Below are 21,655 nucleotides of genomic sequence, written 5' to 3'. Positions count from 1 at the left end.
AAGCAGAGGAGGGGCAGAGAGAGAGGGGGAGAGAGAGAGAATTCCAAGCAGGCTCTGCACTGTCAGCACAGAGCCCAATGTGGGGCTTGAACTCACAAACTATCAAACCATGACCTGAGCCAAAACCAAGAGTCGGATGCTTAATGGACTGAGCCACCCAGGCACCCCACCAGTGAATATTCTTAATCAGGTTTCAACCACAGGATTGGTTGACTCCATGACTCAGTTAACGAAAGAGCCTGTGGGTCCTCAATACTTCTAATTATTTTTAGGGAATTTTTAAAAAGGGAAATATTAAAATACAATATAAGTTTTTTTTTTGCAATACATATAGTGTAATAGTTGGTAAACTAGGAAGCAGAAGGCTCCCTTATAAAAGTTAGTCACTAATCACTTTTCAAATCACATGAAGAGAAGCCAGAGTTACCTTCTTGAATTAAAGGGAGAATTCAAATCTTAAATCTTTAAAAATCATACACACACACAAAAATGCCAGTGGGTGGTGGGGAGGAATTCAGAAGCTGATCCAAGCAGAAGTGGCTTGAACACTCAGCTTGCCCAAGGACAGAAAGCCTGGGAATCTCTCCCAACAGCCTCTCCCAAGAAACACTCGCAGGCTGTCACTCTGGAGTGCAGGATGCAAGCAGGGCACATCACGAGGGCCTGAGCTCCCAGGGTAGGAGGCTTTGTCACGCTGCAAGTGAGTATATTTTCTGCCGCAAGTAATTGAACACCTGACTGAGACTGGCTTGAATCATAAGAAAATATATTACCTCACAAAACTGGAGTGCAGAGGTAGAACAGAGTCCACGTATGGCTGATTTGGAAGTGCAACAATCAGGGCCACATTACGACTTTCATGGTCCCTGGGCACTTTTGCCTTTATGGGCCCCTTCCTCCATTAAAAAAAAAAAATTATAGTTCATGACTGCAATAGAATTAAGACAAATTAATCCCGGCTGTATGACATTTATTTTTTCCTCTGACTTCATAAGAAAATAAAACATTGTTGGAGAATCCCTAAAAGTATCATGGGTCCTAAGGTCAGTCAGCCCTATGAAGAATCCATAAAGTATCTAGGTTCTGTTCCTGGTTGGCCACCCACATCATGTACCACCTTCGTGGACGGGCTGGCTTGCCTCCAGGAGATAACATGGCTGTCATTGGCAACTCAGGCAAAGGGCTCCATTGTTCCCGTCCACTGTGAGCTTTGAAGGCCTTTCCCCTAACTATGAAAAAGAAATACTTCCTTCTATTTTTTATTCATTTGAAGTGGGACAAGTTTGGCACTTGCTTTTAAAGTTAAACGTATTTTAGCATATAACCTAGTACTTCCTCTCCTAAATACCTTAAAGAAAGGAAAACATATGGCCACACAAAAAATGTCTGCATGAGTGTCCATGACAGCTTTATTCACAAACAACCCAAAATCTAGCAACAAGTGAACAGATAAACAAGTCAGGGTATAGCCACACACTAGAATACTATGCAGCAATAAAAAGGAATGAACATTTGGATGCATCTCAAAAGCATGCTAAGTGAAGGAAGCCAGACACAAAGGAGTACATATTCTAGGATCCATTTATATGAACTTCTGCTGAGGAAAAAAAAAAAAAAAAAACTCCAGGTAGACCAATTAGGAGGCTGTCATAATAATCCAGGTGGAAGATGATGCATGCTCAGACCAGGATGTTAAGAAAAGAAGTGATGAAAAGTGGTCTGATTCTGGATATATTGTGAAGACAGAGCCAAGGGAATTTCTAAAGAATTGAATACAAGGTGTGTGAGAAAAAGAGAAATCAAGGATGACCCATGATCTTGGACCTGAGCAAACTGGAAATTGGTATTAATTGGGATGGTAAAACAGGTGGATAGAGCAGGCTGGGAGAGAGGGTGAGACCCAGCAGACTTGCTAAGTTTGAAATGCCCACTAGGTGAGAATGAAGATAACAATGTCAGCAGTTGGATATTCCGGCAGGAAGAGTTCCAGGCTGGAGATAGAAATTTGGAAGGTTCAACCCACTTTTTCTGGGGAGAGAGCAGAGGATAGATAGAATTTTAAAAAATAATAATAACAGAAGAAAATGTCTGGGTAGATCTTTTTTTTACTAAAAAAGGCAAATTTTTGTTTTGTTTTTTAAGTTTGGAGGTCATTAATGACTAAGAAAACAAACTTCTTGAATTTGATAGTAAAAATTTTCAGTACTATTAGCAAAACCCCACATACTTATGTAAGGTTCAGGGCCATGAAGCTCCTTTGATCTTGCCCAATGTTGTGTGTCTTGTAACCAATCTGGCAAGGTCTGGGCAACCCACTGCATATCCCAGAGATAAGGAGTGAGGCCTCTACCCAACAGCCTCTCACTCTGGCACTGTCTACCACCTTCTCCCCTGTGGCCAGCAGGAAAGGGAGCAGATCCTCTCTCTCCCACCCTCTCTCTCCTGCTCAGTGTCAAGGTCCTTAGTATCTTCAGTTTGCACATTGTCTCATTCATGAAGTTGTAGTTGGCCGTTTGCTTCTTAGAAGACATGACCGCCTTGGAAGCAAACTATTAATCTGACTGTAGAGTTGGAGCCTTCAGAGATAACAGCAATCTGTGTGGTATGATTTGAAGAAGCCAGAAAAATTTTTTTTTGCTCTCCAGATTCCCGAAATTCCACCATTCGTATGAAAGGTGAAAGTGAAATGCCCAACTTTGAATGACCCATCCTGGGGACTCCTGCAAGTGAACCAGTGCAGAAAAGAGAAGCAGTGGATAAGAAAAAGGGCCCATAAAAAGAGGAGGTGTGTGAGACCAAAATCAAAGCTGGCTACACAATTTTGTTAGTGTGTGTTATACCTGGACCATTGCCAACCATGGCACATAGTAGGTCAACAATATTTGTGGAATGAATGGATTCTCTTTTTTTCTACATTTGAGGAAGCAGACCCTCCCCCACGCGCAAAAAAAAAAAAAAAAAAAAAAAAAAAAAGCATTTGAGAGAAAAGGCAAAAGAACCAGTTCAATGAATGGGTTAATTTACTGTCCTAGGAGTCACTTACTGGGGGAAAAAAAAAAGATTAAGCAGTTCCTCAGGACCCTCAGCAGCTCTCTGGGAGAGATGTTTCCCCTCTAAAGGGGACAAGATACTGTCCGGAAGGCTGGAGCATCACCAAGGCTGATTCAAACCCAAGACCTCACACGCCAAACGTGCCATCTTCGGCCTGGGGTTCCGGGGTGTCTGGGAACTGGGGTGGGGGCTGACAGGAGAGGGCAGGCGCGGACGCAGAGTGCACTAAGAGGAGGGGGCGCGGACCGAGAAGCGCAGCACGCTCTCCCGCCCGGCCTGCAGTGCTGGGCTTAGCTCTTGCACCTCCCTCCGCTCTCTCCTCCGCCCCCCTTCGCCCTCCCCCTTTCCCTCCCTTTCTCCTCCTCCTCCTCCTGCCGCCGCGGTCGCTGCCAGACCTCGCCAGTTCAGACCCACCGGGCTGCCCTCCCCTGCGCTCTCCCCCTGCTGCCCAGGCCCGGAGCGCAGCGCGGCCGCACAGGTAGGAGCCCCCGGTGCACCCGGTGCCCGCCGGGCAGCGCTAAGGGAAATAAGTGGGGTGACCTCAGGGGTGCAGGGGTACCCGAGAACTGTCCCAGACTGAGCGGGATCTCTGACGCAGAGAGGAAGGTGGAGGTGTGCGGTCTCGGAATGCGATCTGTCAGCATGTGCGAGTACCCGGGTGACATCTGTTTGGATGGGCAAGTGTGTGCGCGCCGACAATCAGCCGACTGGGCTTTGCCCATAAACGAGGTTTTGAACGTTTCAGGGGGCTAATGTACGAGATTTAAGCCACACCTGGATTCCACAGGAGCTAGTTTGAAGCTGGAGCGCTGAGCAGCTCCTGGGTACTGCCGCATGTTGACTTTCTGTTGCGAGAGGGACCTCACCTCCCCGGGGGCAGGCCCGCTGCCCCGAAACTGGACCCGGCTGCGGTGCGGTTCCCCGGTTCTGGCCCGAGGCAGCCAGATTCTGATACCAAAGGACTGATAATGCGCAGAGAATCAGAAGCTTTGGGCTGCTTCTCCACAAACCTGGGGTTTTTACACAAAGCTGCAGGCAAAGAACTGGAGTGAAAATGCCACTTAGAGAGTTTGTGCTGGAGGATATAAGAAGGAACTCTGAAGGGCAGGTATTCTACTAGGGAAGGAGATTGCTCTTCGAGTTTTGTTTTGGTGTTTTGTTAAAAAAAAAAAAATAGTTTGAAGCCAAGGTAATTCATATTGATTCACAGGTATTTCAGCTGAGCTGTGCAAGGAACTTCCTTTACTAGCTGGAGGTGAGCACACAGGGAAAGTCTTAACGTTCAAGGAATCTGAGATTTGCTGCCCCACCTTCTCTCTCTCTCTCTCTCTCTCTCTCTCTCTCTCCCTCTCTCTCTCTCTCTTTCTCTCTCTCTCTCTCTCTCTCTCTCTCTCTCTCTCTCTCTCACACACACACACACACACACACACACACACAAATGCACCATCTCCTTTGAAATTAAGTACCCTCTCTTTTCTTTTCCACCCCCTTTCTGGAGCCTGCTGTGTAGGTACAGTATAAAATGCTTGCTGAATATCCTTTGTATATGTTAAGCGCAGCTGGATGGAGTAAAGTGAAATGTAATTCTGCAGCCGTTTTACAGTCTTTGGTGCCTCGTTTGGCCACGAAGGTTGAGGAGGGGGAGGGGGAATGAGAAAGTAGATTGGAAATTGGGTATGATGGAACCTAAACCTCTCCCTCCTGCCCTTCCTTACTTGATACTTCACAGCTAAACTTTTGTTATTCCGCCCCCCGCCCCTCCAGCAGATACTAAGCACCGGTTTGTCCTGTGTTTTCTTTGAGATTCATGATGTTGAAAGCCCTTTTCCTAACTATGCTGACTCTGGCTCTGGTCAAGTCACAGGACACCGAAGAAACCATCACGTACACGGTAAGGGGTGATGGAATTTGAGATAAGTGCGGTTCAGCGGGATTCAGTGACACAAGAGAGACTTTATCCACTCCTGCCAGTGTATGTGGGCTGTAGGCTGTGGAGGGTAATAAATTAAACAACACTTTCGTATAGTTCACATTTTAAGATTTATTTAAATTGCCCGTGGTTCCTCCAAAAGTTCATTTAGATCACCAATTGAGATAGGGAGCAAAATGTAATGATTCTGCAAAACCAAAAAAGGAGAGAGACCCTTTTAAAAACAAAAACCTAAGTAAGGTACATGTTTCCAAAACATGCAATAAATTAATGGAGGTAAGGAATTGGAAAGCCTGGATCCCTATATACAGGCAGATAAAAACAAACATCACAAAGAAAGCATGTGCTTCATTTGGGTGTGTGACTTATGTTGTCATGTAAATGGCCTGTATTGAATTTATAAAGGCTATATATTCATTTATAGTATAAATAATAATTCATATAAATGCCCTTCAGGTAAACTTTATGTGCTACCAGGATGCAGCATTGGCTAAAGTGGTCTTAAAATGCATTGTGTGAAATTTGGTTTTGCATTTTCTAATTAATTACATCTGATTATTTCCAAGTAATATTTGATTAATTAGTGAATTGCATGGGTATAACCAATGTTTAATAAAATATTGAAAACATCATCAGACCCATCCCACCATCAGGAATGAATGTGGTGAGAACAGAGGGCAATACTTAACCTCACTGCTGGTGAGTTTCTGTGCACCTCTGTTTTGTGTTTTCTTTTTGTTTGCTTTTGTTTTGTGTTTTCTACTCTTTAACCTGTGTTGTATTTGTCCTGGATCATAATATGAAAAACATATTTTTCTATTTTCTCCCAATTTAAAATTAAGTAATCCTACTTAAAAGAATGTGAAAAATTTTTGAAAATAAAACTCCTAAAAGTGAGCTAATGTCAATTACTGATAATAAGCATTATCTCACTTTTTGGTATCCTATTATCCCTAGAATGTTAGTATTCATCTGGAAAATGTTCCTTGTTGTTGTTCAAATCAACTATAAATCAAATGAGTTTTCACATAAATATTTTGTTAACTTAATGATAAGTGTAGTTGCTTCCTCTGCTGAAGATAAATAAAGCTCAAGAAATGATTGTTTACCTTCAAATGAGAATGTTTTATTATTCAGGCTAAACTTACTGCCTTCTTAGGAAGCTAGAATGAAGTTAACTACACATTTTTTATATTCATCCAATAAAATATTTTATTGCTACAATTGCTTGTCTTATACCCCCTTCTCTTTGGTTAATCAGCTAAATCACATTCATCTTTAGCAGAGAAAGTTCCTTGTGGATTAAACACTATAATTTTAGACCACTAACTAGGGTTTATTATTATTATAGCAGATTTTCAAGATATGACATCCTTTTTGTTTTAAGATTGGGTCTATTCTCTCTTGAACTGTGTGTGCCTAATGATTCATGGTTAAAGAATAAGATGTAACTATTTTTTGAGTACCCCATTGTGGAGACACCATCTCCTTTCATTTTCATGGTGAAGTATGAGAGAAGTGGTATCATCTTCCTTTCACCAATAGGAGAACCGCAGACCAGAGAGAGTATCTAACTTGCTGAAGGCTACACAGCCAGCAAGTGGTGAAGCTAAACTCAGTCCAGGATTGTTTAATAGTAGATCCATATTAAATGTACTGGAACTAAATACCTAAAACAATCTGCATGTCTTCTCTAGTTAGCATACAGATTATTCAAGTGAACTGTCATTGTGCCTGACTTGAAAGGTAGAAGATTGAGCCCATATCCACAAGACAACCTCATATCCCCCTTCCATTTTAAAGTTAAAGTCTATTCAGCCATTTACTCACCAAGTACCTGCCATGTGCATAAGCAATTCTTACCACTAGCAAAAGAATTTAAGTTTTTTTGTTTATTAAGAAAATTCAGATCTTCATCTTAGAGAATTTACCCTGGGAAAATATTGTTGAAAACTACAAAGTTCCTGAGCAAGTACAAATATTATCATTATATAGACTATACAAGTTGCTAAAGAAATAGAAAATCAAGGAAGCAATTAATGTCAGTACCGGCATATTGGAAGAGGTTGAGCTCCGTGCTGAACCTTAAAGGAAGTAATGACTTCAGGTTAATCTAGAAAGGCTGAAGTGGCCCCTGAATCAGCGAAAGTGACATAATTAAAATCTAGAGGTAAGAACAACCAAGACAAGTTGAGGAGATGTCAAGGTTAGATGGGCTGGAGCTGGGTAGTGGAGGGAACCTGCAGATGGCAGTAGTCAGAGTTGAGAGGTCTGCAAACCAGTGTGAGCTCTTAAATGCAGGAGTAACATAACCAAGACAGCAAGAAAGTCTGTCATGGAAGCTGTGTGTGGCACACAGAGTTATGGAGACCTGCCAAGAGCGTTGCCTACTCATGAAGCCAAGAAGGCTTTCACCAACGTGGTAGATCTAGAAATGGACACAAGGTTGGCAGAGCTTGCAGGAGAATAGTTGGAAAAGTCAGTGTGGATATTAAGGTTGTAATCCTGGGTCCTAAGAAAGGTGGCAGTGCCTTGGACAGGTTGGGGAAACTAAAAAGAATTAGCTTAGAAGATAAAACGAGTTTAACTTTCACCCTGTGAAGTTTCAGATATCATTAAAATATTTAAACTGAGCTGTCTCCGTTCAGCAATTTACTTGCCAAGCATCTGTTCTGTGCATGAGCAACTCTCAGCTCTATTAAAAGAATTCAAGTTTATTTGTTTGTTCACTGTACTTTTGCTCAATCTTTCCTGAAGCATCTCCCTCAAATCTGCATCTGGTCAAATGTTTTCCTGAGCTTAAAAATTGTGGAGAGAAAAAAAAAATAATTAAAAAAATTCTTCAGGGGCCTCTTATCACTTACAGCAGTGTTTCTCAGGAAGTAGCCTGTAGGCAACCTGTGACAGGGTCACCTGGGATGCTTGTTAGGAATTCAGATTCCAAGCCCCCTACCCAGACCTACAGAATCAGATCTTTTGACTCTGCATCTTAACAAGCACCCTGGGTGACTCTTAAGCTTGATCATAAAGCTTGAGTTTCATTGACATTCAAGATAGAATTCAGTTCTTGCCTACCCCTCTAACCTCATCCTCCCTCCACCCAGACTACTCCCAGTTCCTCTTTAACAATGTCACACCTTTGCTCACATGGTCCCTCACCCCTAGAATTCCCTCATTTTGCCTGGGAAGAGCATATAAGGCCCAATTCACTTGTGGCCTCCCCCATAAAACTTCTCTGCCACCCTGTCATGCCCACACGCTACCCTGTATAGCATTCATCACTTCTTCCACATACATGCTTGTGTCACGGCACCTGACATCTTGCTCCAACTTGTCTACCTGTCTGTCTCTTCTGATCTGTGAGCTGCTTGAGAACAAACACAAGGTCTTCATGACCTCTGCATCCTGAAGTACTAGAATGGTGGCTGGTAGGAGAAGGTACTCAGTAGATGGTTTGTTCAGTGATTGAACTAGAGAGGACCTGTAGGAATTGAAGCTAGGAGACAGGTCAAGGTGTGAGTGCAAGACTTGGGACTCAGTTGAACAGGAATAAGGAAAGCCAGCTGCTAGAATGCTCTAAGACAATAGAGAGAGGAGGGGAAGTGTCAAGTGAAGGAAAAAAAGAACTTGGTTGAATCTATCTTTCCTTCTTTTGGTAAAATTTATAATGTGGAAGGAGGGCAAATAAAGCAAAAAGAGCATTCAGGGAGATTAGAGAAGATGAGTATCCTGACAAAGAAAAGAATTCCAACATGGTGATGGGCAATTGTTCTAAATACAACAGAAGTTGTGAGGCAGCTGGTGATTGAGAAGGGACCTCCTAAAGTGATCCAATGCACAGATATGTCTGAAAGAAAGAAAGAAAGAAAGAAAGAAAGAAAGAAAGAAAGAAAGAAAGAAAGAAAGAAAGAAAGAAAGAAAGAAAAGAAAGAAAGAAAATCTAGAGAATGTTAAACTACCCATCACATCATCTATCTAGGACTCTAGAGCAAGGATTGTTGCCATAAGAATGAAGCTTTTAGAGTGACTTCTTAGGAAGTTGGATACACAAATTAACTGTCTCCTGGCCCCATCTTTGATGTTTCTTCACAGCAATGCACAGATGGATATGAGTGGGATCCTGTAAGACAGCAGTGCAAAGGTGAGCCAACTTCAAAGACTTCCCATCTGAACATAGCTTTCTGTCTCCATCTCATGTCACTCTTCCTGTCCTGTTTATATTCTACCAAAAAGGCATGAGTATATATTTACATGTTCAGATTTCCCTCTGAGAAGATTCCTGATTTCTTTTATTGCTGACCACAGATATTGATGAATGTGACATTGTCCCAGACGCTTGCAAAGGTGGAATGAAATGTGTCAACCACTACGGAGGATACCTCTGCCTTCCTAAAACAGCCCAGATTATTGTCAATAATGAACAGCCTCAGCAAGAAACACCGGCGGCAGCGGAAGGTGTGGGTGCCACTGCAAATGCTGCCGCCACATCAGGTGCAGGCGCTGGGGGCATGGCAGCCAGTGGCATGGCAGCCAGTGCAGTGATGCCTGGGGGCAGCTTCGTCGCCAGTGCTGCTGCTGTTGCAGGCCCTGAAGTACAGACTGGCCGAAATAACTTTGTCATCCGACGGAACCCAGCTGACCCTCAGCGCATCCCAGCCAACCCTTCTCATCGGATCCAGTGCGCAACGGGCTATGAGCAGAGTGAGCATAACGTGTGTCAAGGTAAGCATGACTGATTATGCTAAGGAGAAAGTTCTTGTCCAGGTGCACCTCGTGGTGAGCACGATAACAGCTCACATTTGCTGAGAGCTTCCCACATGCCAATAATCATTGCAATAATGAATCATTATGAATAATTAGTCATCGTTAATAATAACAATTAATCATTGTAATAATCCTAAAAGGTGGTTGCTGCCTATATGGTCATCATTTTACAAAGGAGGAAACTGTGGCTCAGAGAGGTCATCAGGGCTTCTAAACCTTAGCTACACATATTTAGAGTCTCTTGGGAGCTTTTAGAACTTCTCTATATCCAAGCCACACCCCAGCCCAATTAAATAACAGTCTCTGGGGGTGGGTTCCAGGCATCAGTATTTTTTAAAGCTCCCCACGTGGTTCCAGTGTGTAGCCAAGTTTGAGAACCAGAGGTCACACAGGTGGTGAGAGCAGAGCTAGCCTGAAAACCCCGGCAGTGGGGCCAGAGTCACAGCTGTCAGCAGGAGCAGTCAGGTTATTCATTCGGAATTTGAAATTGTGCCTGTCAAGCTACTCCATAAATGTCCTTTGGGTTCTCAAGATTTCATTTCACTTGCCACTAACTTATTTTCCTCACTGAGGGATAAAGAGATGGGACTTCTGTTTCTTGTTACCTTTGAGGGAATCTCCCCCACTCACATTTATGTCTTTTTAAGTTGTCATGGGAGTACATTTCACTTATATCACTTGCACCATAGCACCATCTACTTGGGTTTTTCTGTTTATTTTCACAAAGAGTACACACCACTGTGCATTATTCTAGAAATAGCTGTAGACTCATGCTAGCAAAATGATAAGAATCTTGGGCTTTGAAGATGTGTAGGATATTAGCTAACTGGACTGTGCTAAGAGATTTGTTCCCCTTTTCCTTCTTAGCAAACCCTTTCAGATCTGCCTGGTGTGGAGACTGTTACTGAGATGGGCCATAGGAGCCCCAGACTCCTTTTTCACTGCCAGGGGCTGAGACAGTAGACCCCATATTACACCACAAGTGCCTGGTACACACTGGCCAATGGAAAGGGCCCAGGAGTTCTTACCTTCTATCTGCTCATGAGTGAGGAAGAGAGCACCTTCCTCCCTCAGCACTGAGGGGCTCAATTGGGATCACCTACACGCTACATTAAGTGAAAGAAGCATCTTCTGGTTCCCTGAGGTGCTGCCTTTTCTTCATTAGTGTTGAGTTTTATCTTCTGTAGAAGATAGATTTCAAATGGCTTATAAATGAAGTAAGGACACCTATCACGCTCTGACTTTTATTGTTTTATATTTTGTGTTCAAATTTTTAAGTACCCCACATCAAGAGCTAACCCGTGCTGTGATGGTGTCACTTTTCAGAGGGCGCATCATATTAGCATCTGTTTCGTGTTACTGTCATGAGTCAGAATTCCAATATTGATGATGAATGCTTCAGCATCTGCTTGATATTCTGATATTTAATTTAAGGATTATGTCAAGGAGATACCCTCACGAGGTTACTTTACGTATACGTATTTGAGTGAATATTGGTGAAAGGTGTCTTGAGCTTATTGAAGATACCAACTTTTTAATTGTGTTATTTAAATATATAGTTGAACTGGAAGGGTTGGTAGAATTTTTCCTGAAACTGAAAAGCTATGCTGAAGTTTTTTAAGCATTGACTTTTATGTACTGAATTATTTTTCATGCTTCAGATGTATATTTTAAATGGTACTTAGGAGGAAAAAAAACATAAATGAATAGGTCATTTCCCAAAGTAGCTTATAGTCTATCATTGATGATTATGGTTGACTTCAAGAACAAAGCCTAGAACCAAGTGAAGAAGTTCTATGATAAAGCATATTCAAGACTTAGAATATGTACTGGTTACAGTAGAAGCTGTATAATAAAGTGTGAATAATAAAAATTAAATCCTATTTACTTTTTCTGAAAAAGATTTAGACTACCTTACAAAGTTATTTTTCACATATTACAACATTTGTAATTCTAACTTCTCTGAGAATTTTTTTCTTTACATATAAGCTAAAACGATTAAGTGCTGTGCTCATAATAGATGCTAAAAACATACACTTACTGTGTGCACACAGAGTATTCCCAGCCCAACTGTTCTGCATAATTCAACCAATTTCTAAAACTTGGGATTGGGGTCTGTATCATTGAAAGCAGGGTTAAAAGTTTTTTGGATGACTTAAGGCTTAAGTTGGATTTCTTCCCACCTCACAATTTTGCAAAGTGCCCATAAATGTGGATTTACTTAATTGTTGATAAAAGGGGGTTATTTCATATGATAACAACAGGATAATCTGTCTGGGGAATCTGACTAACATAAGTCGAGTCACACTTGTGCCCGTTTATTATTGAGCTAATCAAACATGCAGTCCAGCTTCTTCTAATTGCCTGCAGATGTATGACATTCCCAGTCCAGGCCAGCAGCACAAAATAATGTTTTATAACCAATGTGAAAGTATGGGGACCTCCGCTTAAAACAATAATGTGCTCCAAGGACCTATATTTCTGACATCATTGTGGAGTTTGAAGAGCCTTCTGTTTTAATAAAGACCTCCACTCCCTTTTAAATATTTCGTACTATGCCCAGTAATCCAAACACATTTACCATGGTTGCTGGATCGGAATAAATGAATGCCGGCAGATGAGTCATATTTGTATTAAAATTATTTCTTTTTTCCACATATATTTTTCAACAGGTACAGTTTATCATTACATAACCTAAAGCTAAGGACATTTTTTATTTAATGGCTGAAATGTGTACTGTGCTTTGGTGTTAAATTCAACTGTACCTTTGAACATACTATTACTAGCCACAGATGGCACCCAATAATTTAAATACCAGTAGGTATTTTTAAGTGTGTTCTGCTTTATAAATATATTTTTATTTTTATATTTTTAATGTTTTATTAAACATTAAAAGAGAGAGAGTGAGATAGACAGAGCATGAGTGGGGGAGGGGCAGAGAGAGAAGGAGATACAGAATCTGAAGCAGGCTCCAGGCTCTGAGCTGTCAGCACAGAGCCCGATGTGGGGCTTGAACCCCCGAACTGTGAGATCATGACCTGAGTTGAAGTCAGATGCTTAACTGACTGAGCCGCCCAGGCACCCCTATATCTTTAAACAACTGTCTATGTTTTAACATTCAGTGAAAACATGATTTATTATTTTTTTTTTACTCCTTTTCATGTATTTGTCCAGAACTTTTCAATTTAGTGCAAAAGCAAAGGGGTTAAAAGAGTAACATAACATGCAAATATCAATTCACACTGAGCAAGTTTTTTCAAACAAGTTTTGCTAACCACAGGTGATGCTGAAAGAGCAGTTTGCCCTGAGAATTTCAAATGAGCAGCACCATCCTTGGCAGCCATAAAACTACATGAATATCATTTTATTGCCACATACTTGGAGTCATATATAAATAAAGTTTTAGAAATTATTTCTCTATGAGCTGTCACCTACCTATAAGACAACAGATATTCATCTATTCCAAAAGGAAGTTAAATGAATGGGAAATATATTATAACCCATCAATGTGTCACTTTGTTTCTACAACTTCATTGCATAGTCTCTGTGTAATCTTCCTCAAAGGCAATGGCTTTGGAAATCACTAGTTTGAGTTAAGAAAGGATTTTTAAATTTTTTTTAACATTTATTTATTTTTGAGAAACAGAGCATGAGCACGGGAGGGGCAGAGAGAGAGGGAGACAGAATCTGAAGCAGGCTCCAGGCTCTGAGCTGTCAGCACAGAACCCGATGTAGGACTCGAACCCACAAACCATGAGATCATGACCTGAGCCAAAGTCAGACGCTCAACCTACTGAGCCACTCAGGAGCCCCAGATTTTTTTTTAAATCATATACAACTTTCTAAAAGCCTCATTCTTCTAGGAAAAAAAAAAGTCTTTTGGGAACTGGCAAGTAAGAGAAAGCATCGATTGCCCAATTTGAAGGAATTTGTTTACTCAATTGAACTTTCAAAAAATTAAACATAGGGCATTTTGTTTAGCTGGTAATTATGCCATTACTAAAATCAGTCAGGATTTACAGGTATCATTACTAACTTGCTAAAGAAACTGAAACATCAAAAAATGAACTTGATACAAGGGCTTAATAAAGCTGATTATGGAGCCAAATCCAGGATGCAGCACCTAGCTTGTATTACATAAGTTATAACTGAGAGGTGAAAATACAACCTAGGGTTTCCAAATGTCCCTGTTTACCCAACACTATCTTGGTTTGACTACTGAAAGCCCACAACCCAGCAAATGCCTCAGTCCTGAGCAAATGGCATGGTTGATCACCCTAGCACATCCTCAACAACCAAATGTCTTGCACCTCACTGCCAAGAGTAAGGAAATCCTAATGTTAGAGCCATTTTTTCAGGTTAAGGCATTGTTTGTCCAGTGAAATTGTTTTTTCAATTTGTTTTGAACTTTCAAAAAACAAACTTCACTGATTTTTAAGTACCTGGACAGAGTCTTTCTTTACAGTTGACATGCTCCCACTTGCCAGTTTGTCAGTGAGCTGTTTTCCACATTGTTCTAGACTTTGCATGTGTGGAATACCTAGTCATTAGCACCTACATACTTAGATACATGTTATACCTTGGTGGCTCATCTTTCCACATTTCTACTGGGGAAAAACGTACCACACAGCCAAATTAAATACCATGCTTCAACTATAAAGTTTTGTTTGTCAAAATATTTTTTCTATTTTTAGCTGTATTTTAAATGATTCAGTTTGATTTTTATCACTATTGTCTGTGATGCAGGAGCAACTAAAACACTAAAAAGAAAAAAACTGTATTTTTTAAAAGCCTTTAAGAACAGAAAAAAATATGCTCAGGGTTTAAGAAGCTCTACTCTCTTGGGGATCACCTATTATCTTTTGCACATTTCTTCGTAAACATAAGGATAACTAAAATACTATTTTGAAAAGGAAAGAAGTTATTATCTATACATCTACTTTAAAAAAAGAGAAACTTGAGCTAACATGTACAGATTCTCAGATGCTAGGAACATCTTTCCTTGACTTCTTTCATTTGAAATTTAAATGATCGCATATCCAAAGGTGGATTTAGAAATTATAGTGTAATCAACTGTCTTAGCATACCTGACATTGTCATTACCAAAGAGCTTTCAAACACTACCTTTTTTTTTTTTTTTTTTTTTTTTTTGATCCTCACTAATGTCATTAGGGTTTCTCATTGCTTTGGTTAGTTTTGTGAGGAAATGTCTAATTTTTGTTATGTATAATTATACAGCCCAGTGAAGGACTTTGATCACAGAAAATAGATATTTTGCTAAAGGAAGACTATAATTGAGTAAATTATGATATTAACAGAAACGAATACTTCAAGCAGAAAATAAAATGGGTATTTAGTCTGCTTACTGCTTTTCATTGCTTTTAGTTGTTAATTGCCTTTGAGTACCTAAAAATTCTCTAAAGCCAGGCCACCTGGGTGGCTCAGTCGGTTAAGTGTCCGACAGCTCAGGTCATGATCTCACACTCCGTGAGTTCAAGCCCCACGTCGGGCTCTGTGCTGACAGCTCAGAGCCTGGAGCCTGCTTCAGATTCTGTGTCTCCCTCTCTCTGCCCCTCCCCTGCTCATACTCTGTCTCTCTCTGTCTCAAAAGTAAAAATAAAAACATTTAAAAAAATAAAAAATAAATAAAAATTCTCTAAAGCCATATAAATGGATAGGAGTTGATTTTATGGTGATACCTTAATTACATTTTAAATAAGCTGGTGCTGTGTGGATGGAAGTAATTGATTTTCTCCTGAAAAATCTAGTACAGTTTCATAATTTTGCTTCTCCAAATACCATAACCACTGACTGTTCAGTTAACTTAAGGCTATTTCTAGGGGCACCTTGGTGGCTCAGTTGGTTAAGCGTCTGACTCTTGATCGTGGCTCAGGTCATGATCTCACAGTTCATGGGATCAAGCCTCATGTGGAGCTCTGTGATGACAGCACGGAGCCTGCTTGGGATTCTCTCCCTCCCTCTCTGTCTCTGCCCCTCCCCTAATAAATGCATATTAGAAATTGGACTTATTTCTAATATACATTTGTGAATAGTGTATATATGTATATGATTCATGCACACTCAAAAAGTGTCCTTAAAATTGGTTCATAAAAATTGTATGGCAGCTATTAGGTAAAGGGATGAAAGAAGTCAGTATGATCACACTTCTGCAGCAAAAGACTATGCTATGTAACTACCTAACTCTACGATTTCCACAGTGTGGTCCCTAGACCAGAAGCATTAAGCATCATCCAATAATTTATTAGAAATGCTCATTCCTGGGCCCCGTCAGACCTACTGGATCTGGGGATGGGGCTCGGCAACCTGTGTTTTAACAATCTCATGATTTTGGTGTGTGTTCAAGTTTGAGAACCAATACCCTAACTTAATCTTAACATCAGGAAATTGCATTCAGCTCTAAAAATCAGCGGGCAGGGTCATAATACTTCACATGGAAAATGTGCAGTAGAAAAGAGAAACCATCAAAAATACATATTCTATTTCTAGTATATTATAATATTTCTCTTTTACTTCTCTTCCCTTTATTATTGTCATCACCAGTACTCTAATTCCTAAACATGAGAGGTCATGAGTCTCATTAGTAGGGCATGAGAAAGGGAAAGGAGGCATCTAAAGAAGAGACCTTGCATCTCTCTATAAAACCTGCAAATGTGAAATACTCTAATGGTCCTTAAATTGTCAGTAGGACCAGTAGGACCTTAAATTGTCAGCAGAAGCTCTAAGTTCTGCTTTGGCTGTGGTAATAATTGGTGCTAAGAGATACTCATACCTCCTGTAGGCATAACCCTTATGCTCATGACACAAACTGGCAAGATGAGGTAATGCTCTTTGGAAGTTCAGTTCATGCAGAGTCACAAAAGAGGAGGTTGACTCTGACTTTGGCTTTAAAAGCATCTTTCATTTCACCAAAGTGATAGGAGATCCTTCCAATAACAGAGGCCCAGCTGACATCTGACATCTCATTCTATGTAGATTCTGTGTCTATCACCAGATAATAGAAGAATATTCACATAGTGTCTCTGTTCAATTCAAACTTGATCAAAGATTTACTTCTCATCAAAGATGAGATTCTTGTTAAAACTAGTTAACACTTAATCTGTGGAATGAATTTCCCTCTCCCCATAGCAGCAAAAAGAAGCAGATTAGAGTAGAATTGCAAGCTTCGGTAACTTCAGGAATGTGCACTGGCACTGGCTCATTCTTTCTTTCTCCAGCAGAAAGTCTCAAATTGTATTCTCTGAAATCAACAAGTTGCCCCATTTGTAAGGATTGCCTTTGCACTTGCTGAATTACTGGCACAATTCTATTCTTTGAAACCAACGAGTAAACAAAATTTGTCCCAAATGTGTTTGATTTTGCACGAATGTACAAATAAGTAATTCACGCCACATCTGAAATCCATTAGCATGCTTCTTTTTCCAGGAGGTAACTGCAAATTGCACACTCAAAAACAAAACTGATCAAGAAAACTGCATTCAAATACTGGCAGAAAACTACAGCTGTCATTGAAAGCATTTAGCCACAATTTCAGTCTTGTAGCTTGAACCTAAATGATTTGTAAACATTTAATAAAGATGAAGTGAAGAAATGACATGAAAAGAAGGCTGAGTAGCAAGATACTGGCAGCAGCATGGATAGCTTATTGTGTCAATGACCACAGATTCAAAGGAGGGAGAGACAGTGAATCAATGTTATGTAAATGTGTACTAAATAGACTAAAAAACTTGAGATTTGGGCAAAATCAATTTCTAAAACTTGAACTACTTTTCAAATAACTGTGCACCTGTACTAGTCAAGGGTAACCAGGCAATACCACAAGTGAAATTGATCAAACAGAACATAAACCCATTCAGTTCATGTTCAGTAAATTCAATCAAGTTTGAGAACCACTTTCTGTTGCAAGGCACTTTGACAGAATCGGAGTGGATGGAATGAGTAGTAATTGTCCTTGGGGAACTTGGCATCATCAACCCCTCAGTTACCAAAAAGTAACAAAAGAGGGGCACCTGGGTGGTTCAGTCAGTTAAGCGTCCGACTTCAACGTAGGTCATGATCTCATGGTTTGTGAGTTCAAGCCCTGCATCCAGCTCTGTGCTGACAACTTAGAGCCTGGAGCCTGCTTCTGATCCAGTGTCTCCCTCTCTCTCTGTCTTTCCCCTGCTTGCACTCTGTGTCTCTCTCAAAAATAAACATTAAAAAATTTTTTCAAGAAATTAAAATAAAAAAGCAATAAAAGAAACCATCAACAGCCCAGCAAAGTAACACATGGGACATCACAAGAAGTGCATAACAAACTGCCTCAAGCAGAAGTAAAACTAGTGTGTGCTTTAGGCATCCTTCCAAGTTACTAAAATCCATATTTGGACATAAAAAGAAAACATGTCCCCAGAAATGTGGTCAAGAACAAAAGTCTGGTTTCTCCCTCAAATGGACCATTTAGAAAAGAATGATGAGGGGAAGTTGAGAGGTATAAAGTGGAAATTAAAATCCAAACAATAGAGGAAGTAACCATCATGTAGTCAAGCAGAACTGGTAAGAATCAGCATTGTGTCCATGTTCCTTCTACCTTAGAATGGTTTCCCAGGGGAGTCCTCCAGAAACACAGTGCTGCAGATGGGAACGTTAATGAGGAAAGGGGTGGGAGGTGGAGGGGAGGAAAACCCAATCAGAAAATACTCATGATACTGAGCCACTGCACAGCAAACATCTGTGACTGCTTCCATCCTCAGCAACTCTCCCCAACAAAATACTAGTAGGTTCCTCCAGCTCTGCCTAAATATCATCCCGAACTATGTCCTGTTTTACTTATTTTGAATAGACACTAAGCAAATGCTTTGTGTGTGTTTGTGTGTGTGTGTGTGTGTGCGTGTGTGTGTGTGTGTGTGTGTGTGTGTGTGTGTGTTTAATTGAATAAATTAATGGTTTCTAACCATCAGGGAGCTCAGGCTTATGGTTTACTCTGAGTTCTAAAACCATCCTTGTAAATGAACTATTAAGTACCATATGTATATGAGGTATATTTCCCAACTATGTATTTTATCAAATTTCTCATTAGTAATGGAGGGCGTAGATATCTTGTTCCCATTTTAAGCTTAAGCCACTTGAAAGGAGCTATAAAGTCTATTCTTTATATCCTGGATTGTCAGGTTTTCAATAAACATTGGTGAATAAGCAGGTTTCTATTATTCCTAGAGCAAGACTAGTAATTGGATATACCAAAAAAAAAAAAAATTTGTTTTTTGCTTTCTGGCAAGTCATTTAACTAGTGAATGCATCTTTGTATCAAATGTATAATTCCTCAGAAATCTAATGGTGAATAATGAAAATACAGTTGTTTGGGGGAAATATTATTTGTAATATTTGAAGTGATATAATCATAAGGCTAGAAAATAGGTAAACTCTCTGATACTGTGAACAAACTCAAGGCACTTGATAAAGCTCTCTAAAACAAGGGTAAGAAAAAAGGATCAGAGAAATCCATCTTGGTTGTTTTCCTCAACTGCCAGCCAGAAATCCTTTTTTTTGTTTTTTAATGTTTTTTTTTTTTTTTGAGAGAGAGAGAGAGAGAGAGCACGAGTGTAGAGAGGAGCAGAGAGAGAGGGAGACACAGAATCTGAAGCAGGCTCCAGGCTCTGAGTTGTCAGCACAGAGCCTGATGTAGGGCTTGAACCCACTAACTGCAAGATCATGACCTGAGCTGAAGTCAGATGCTTAAACGACTGAGCCACCCAGGCGCCCCAGAAATTATCTTTTTTTAAGTCAATTTTGTTCAAATGCTGAAGGGTAGAATCCAGGAAAGTCACTTAGTTGGGTATAGGTGACTTAAAGACGTGTAGTTCTGAGCTGGCCCCAAGGTAGGAAGAGCTGATTTGCTTAAGAGGTGAGAAGAAAAGCCATGGATCCCAAGGACCCAGGAAGAAAGAACCCAGTTTATGGAGAGCCTCTTGGGAACTTATGACTAGCTTATACTTGAACTGTAGATGAAATAAGAGTGTGAACCAGAGACATGCATAAAAGCAGAGTGTATGGCTTCTATATATTTCCAGGTAAAACAAGAATCATGATGGGATACATGATAATCAAATAAGCCTTGCACCCTAAACAGCTAGGTGTGCTGCAAGGAATCTAATCCTACTCCCTTGAGTAGAGGTGTAGAACATGATCGAGAATGAGAAACAACTCAAGGGGCTGTATTCTGTGTCCTCACTGGAGACCAGGTCTATCACAATCTGGATTCAAAGATTTTTTGTTCAGTGCTGATTAGTTAATTTCACTTGTGAAATATTTTGCAGCAAAGCTCTCTTGTCATACATATATTCACAAATTAGTATGCCTTTAAATTGTGGTTGAATTTTTTACTATTTAGTAAAAAACTTAAATATCTCAGTATTTTTAATTTACCAAAATTATGAAGAGCAGTATGTCTGTTTCTCGGAGTATGCTGTTGAACCTCTGAACTATTGTTGAAGAGTCTTCTTAGAGAATTAGTTCAACTCCAGTTATTCTCCTAAAATATAGGAGCAATTTAGGTATCTGGCATCATTTAACTTCACTAAGTCCACCAATGAATTTTTTTCTAGTCACTGCTTTTTCATAATTTGAATGCTGAATAGAGATTTTTGTATAAGACGGTTTTCTCTACTTAGCCATGTTCTTTCCTGAGCAGTTTGTGATATCAGAAGATACCTCATCCTTAAAAAGAAGGACATTCTAGAAGACATTGTTAAAAGACACCCTAGGAATCTGCCTATGCAGGCCCAGTGCCCCCTTTCTTGCCTAGATTGCATTTATTCCAGCTCACACACGTATATGCACACACACACACCAAATTCACAGCCATTTATGGGCACATGCACAGACATATATGATGTACCATCATTTTGGTAGGAAATTTCATATCAAAATTAAGCTGATCAAAGCTGATAAAGCTTCTAAAATGATTCATTTACTCGCTCATTATTTCCATAAAATCAGCCCTGGAAACTGCTTTCTAAATTCATGTGTTTACCTACCACAGGAAAACAGGGCACCTTGGACAGCTACTGATTTATTTAATCAACAAGTAATTACGTTAGATGGAGTAGAGTCAGGGTCAACAAAATAGAAGTGAAAGCACTACGGTGTAGCCTCAAAGGCCCTGCTCTCTTACACTTCTGAAGCACCCTGGTCATCCTGCACGTTTCTTTACTAAACTTTCTCACAGATTTACTGGGATTCCATCCTGACCCGCCTTTGCCTTCTACGATGGGCAACTGAATTTTTAACAAAATAAACTTTTTATGTAGACCATCATAGAATGGATTAAAAAATCACTTATCTGGGCCTGACACTGAATCCCCAAGCCCTTTTATTCTTCAGACTTTGGCAAATTATATGGTCAGGAGGTAGCCTGGAATAAAACTCCACTCAACAAGCAAACCAGAAAATTCCAGTAATTCATGATTAAGTAAACTTCCCAGTAAAAGCTGTGGGCCCTTTTTGTAAAAATAGTTCATGACCTGGCGTATCATAAGAACCCTAATCCAGGGAGGTAGCCAGAGAGGGGAAAAATCCTCCCACACAAGCTGGTAAAGATGCAGGGCTTTGTTCTGAACTTCAATTGCATGACCTCCCTTCTTTAGTGATTGAAAAAATAAATAAATAAATAAATAGTTAATAATAAAAAAAAAAGAAGCTAAATGAAAGACGGAAACTTAATCATTGTGCGATTTACACAGCTAATGACAGTTCTGAAATAGCAGGAAAGATTATTTGGCGACTACCTCATTCAATAAAAAAAGTTAAATAACAAAACCATTGTAAATTAGAGTTCAACTCTAAGTAAACTAAAAAATCTTCTCATTGATTTTTCAATTTAAGCAGAAAAATGGATTGTGTAACCATACCAGA

At 40.1% G+C, this 21,655-nt stretch overlaps 1 protein-coding gene and 1 long non-coding RNA gene across 3 annotated transcripts in view; one reads left to right on the top strand and one right to left on the bottom strand.

Moving 5' to 3' along the window:
• Positions 1-21,655, bottom strand: part of LOC109253222 (uncharacterized) — a 202,978-nt gene that overhangs the window by 21,015 nt on the left and 160,308 nt on the right. The window lies entirely within an intron of this gene.
• Positions 3,397-21,655, top strand: part of EFEMP1 (EGF containing fibulin extracellular matrix protein 1) — a 59,710-nt gene continuing 41,451 nt past the window's right edge. Inside the window, exons 1-5 of one of the 2 annotated variants that reach the window (XM_019426386.2) lie at positions 3,415-3,529; positions 4,262-4,306; positions 4,855-4,942; positions 9,074-9,122; positions 9,287-9,703. In XM_019426386.2, coding sequence (XP_019281931.2) covers positions 4,859-4,942; positions 9,074-9,122; positions 9,287-9,703 — 550 coding nt within the window. In that variant the 5' untranslated portion in view covers positions 3,415-3,529; positions 4,262-4,306; positions 4,855-4,858. Of the gene's footprint in view, positions 3,530-4,261; positions 4,307-4,854; positions 4,943-9,073; positions 9,123-9,286; positions 9,704-21,655 lie in introns of both variants that reach the window. The other variant, XM_019426308.2, reaches the window with a different exon arrangement.

Source organism: Panthera pardus, unplaced genomic scaffold (genome assembly GCF_024362965.1).
Source record: "Panthera pardus isolate Hobbes unplaced genomic scaffold, ASM2436296v1 HiC_scaffold_25, whole genome shotgun sequence".
Classification (NCBI taxonomy): domain Eukaryota; kingdom Metazoa; phylum Chordata; class Mammalia; order Carnivora; family Felidae; genus Panthera; species Panthera pardus.
Note: the sequence above shows the minus strand (reverse complement) of the source record. Positions and strands in the feature narration are given on the sequence as shown.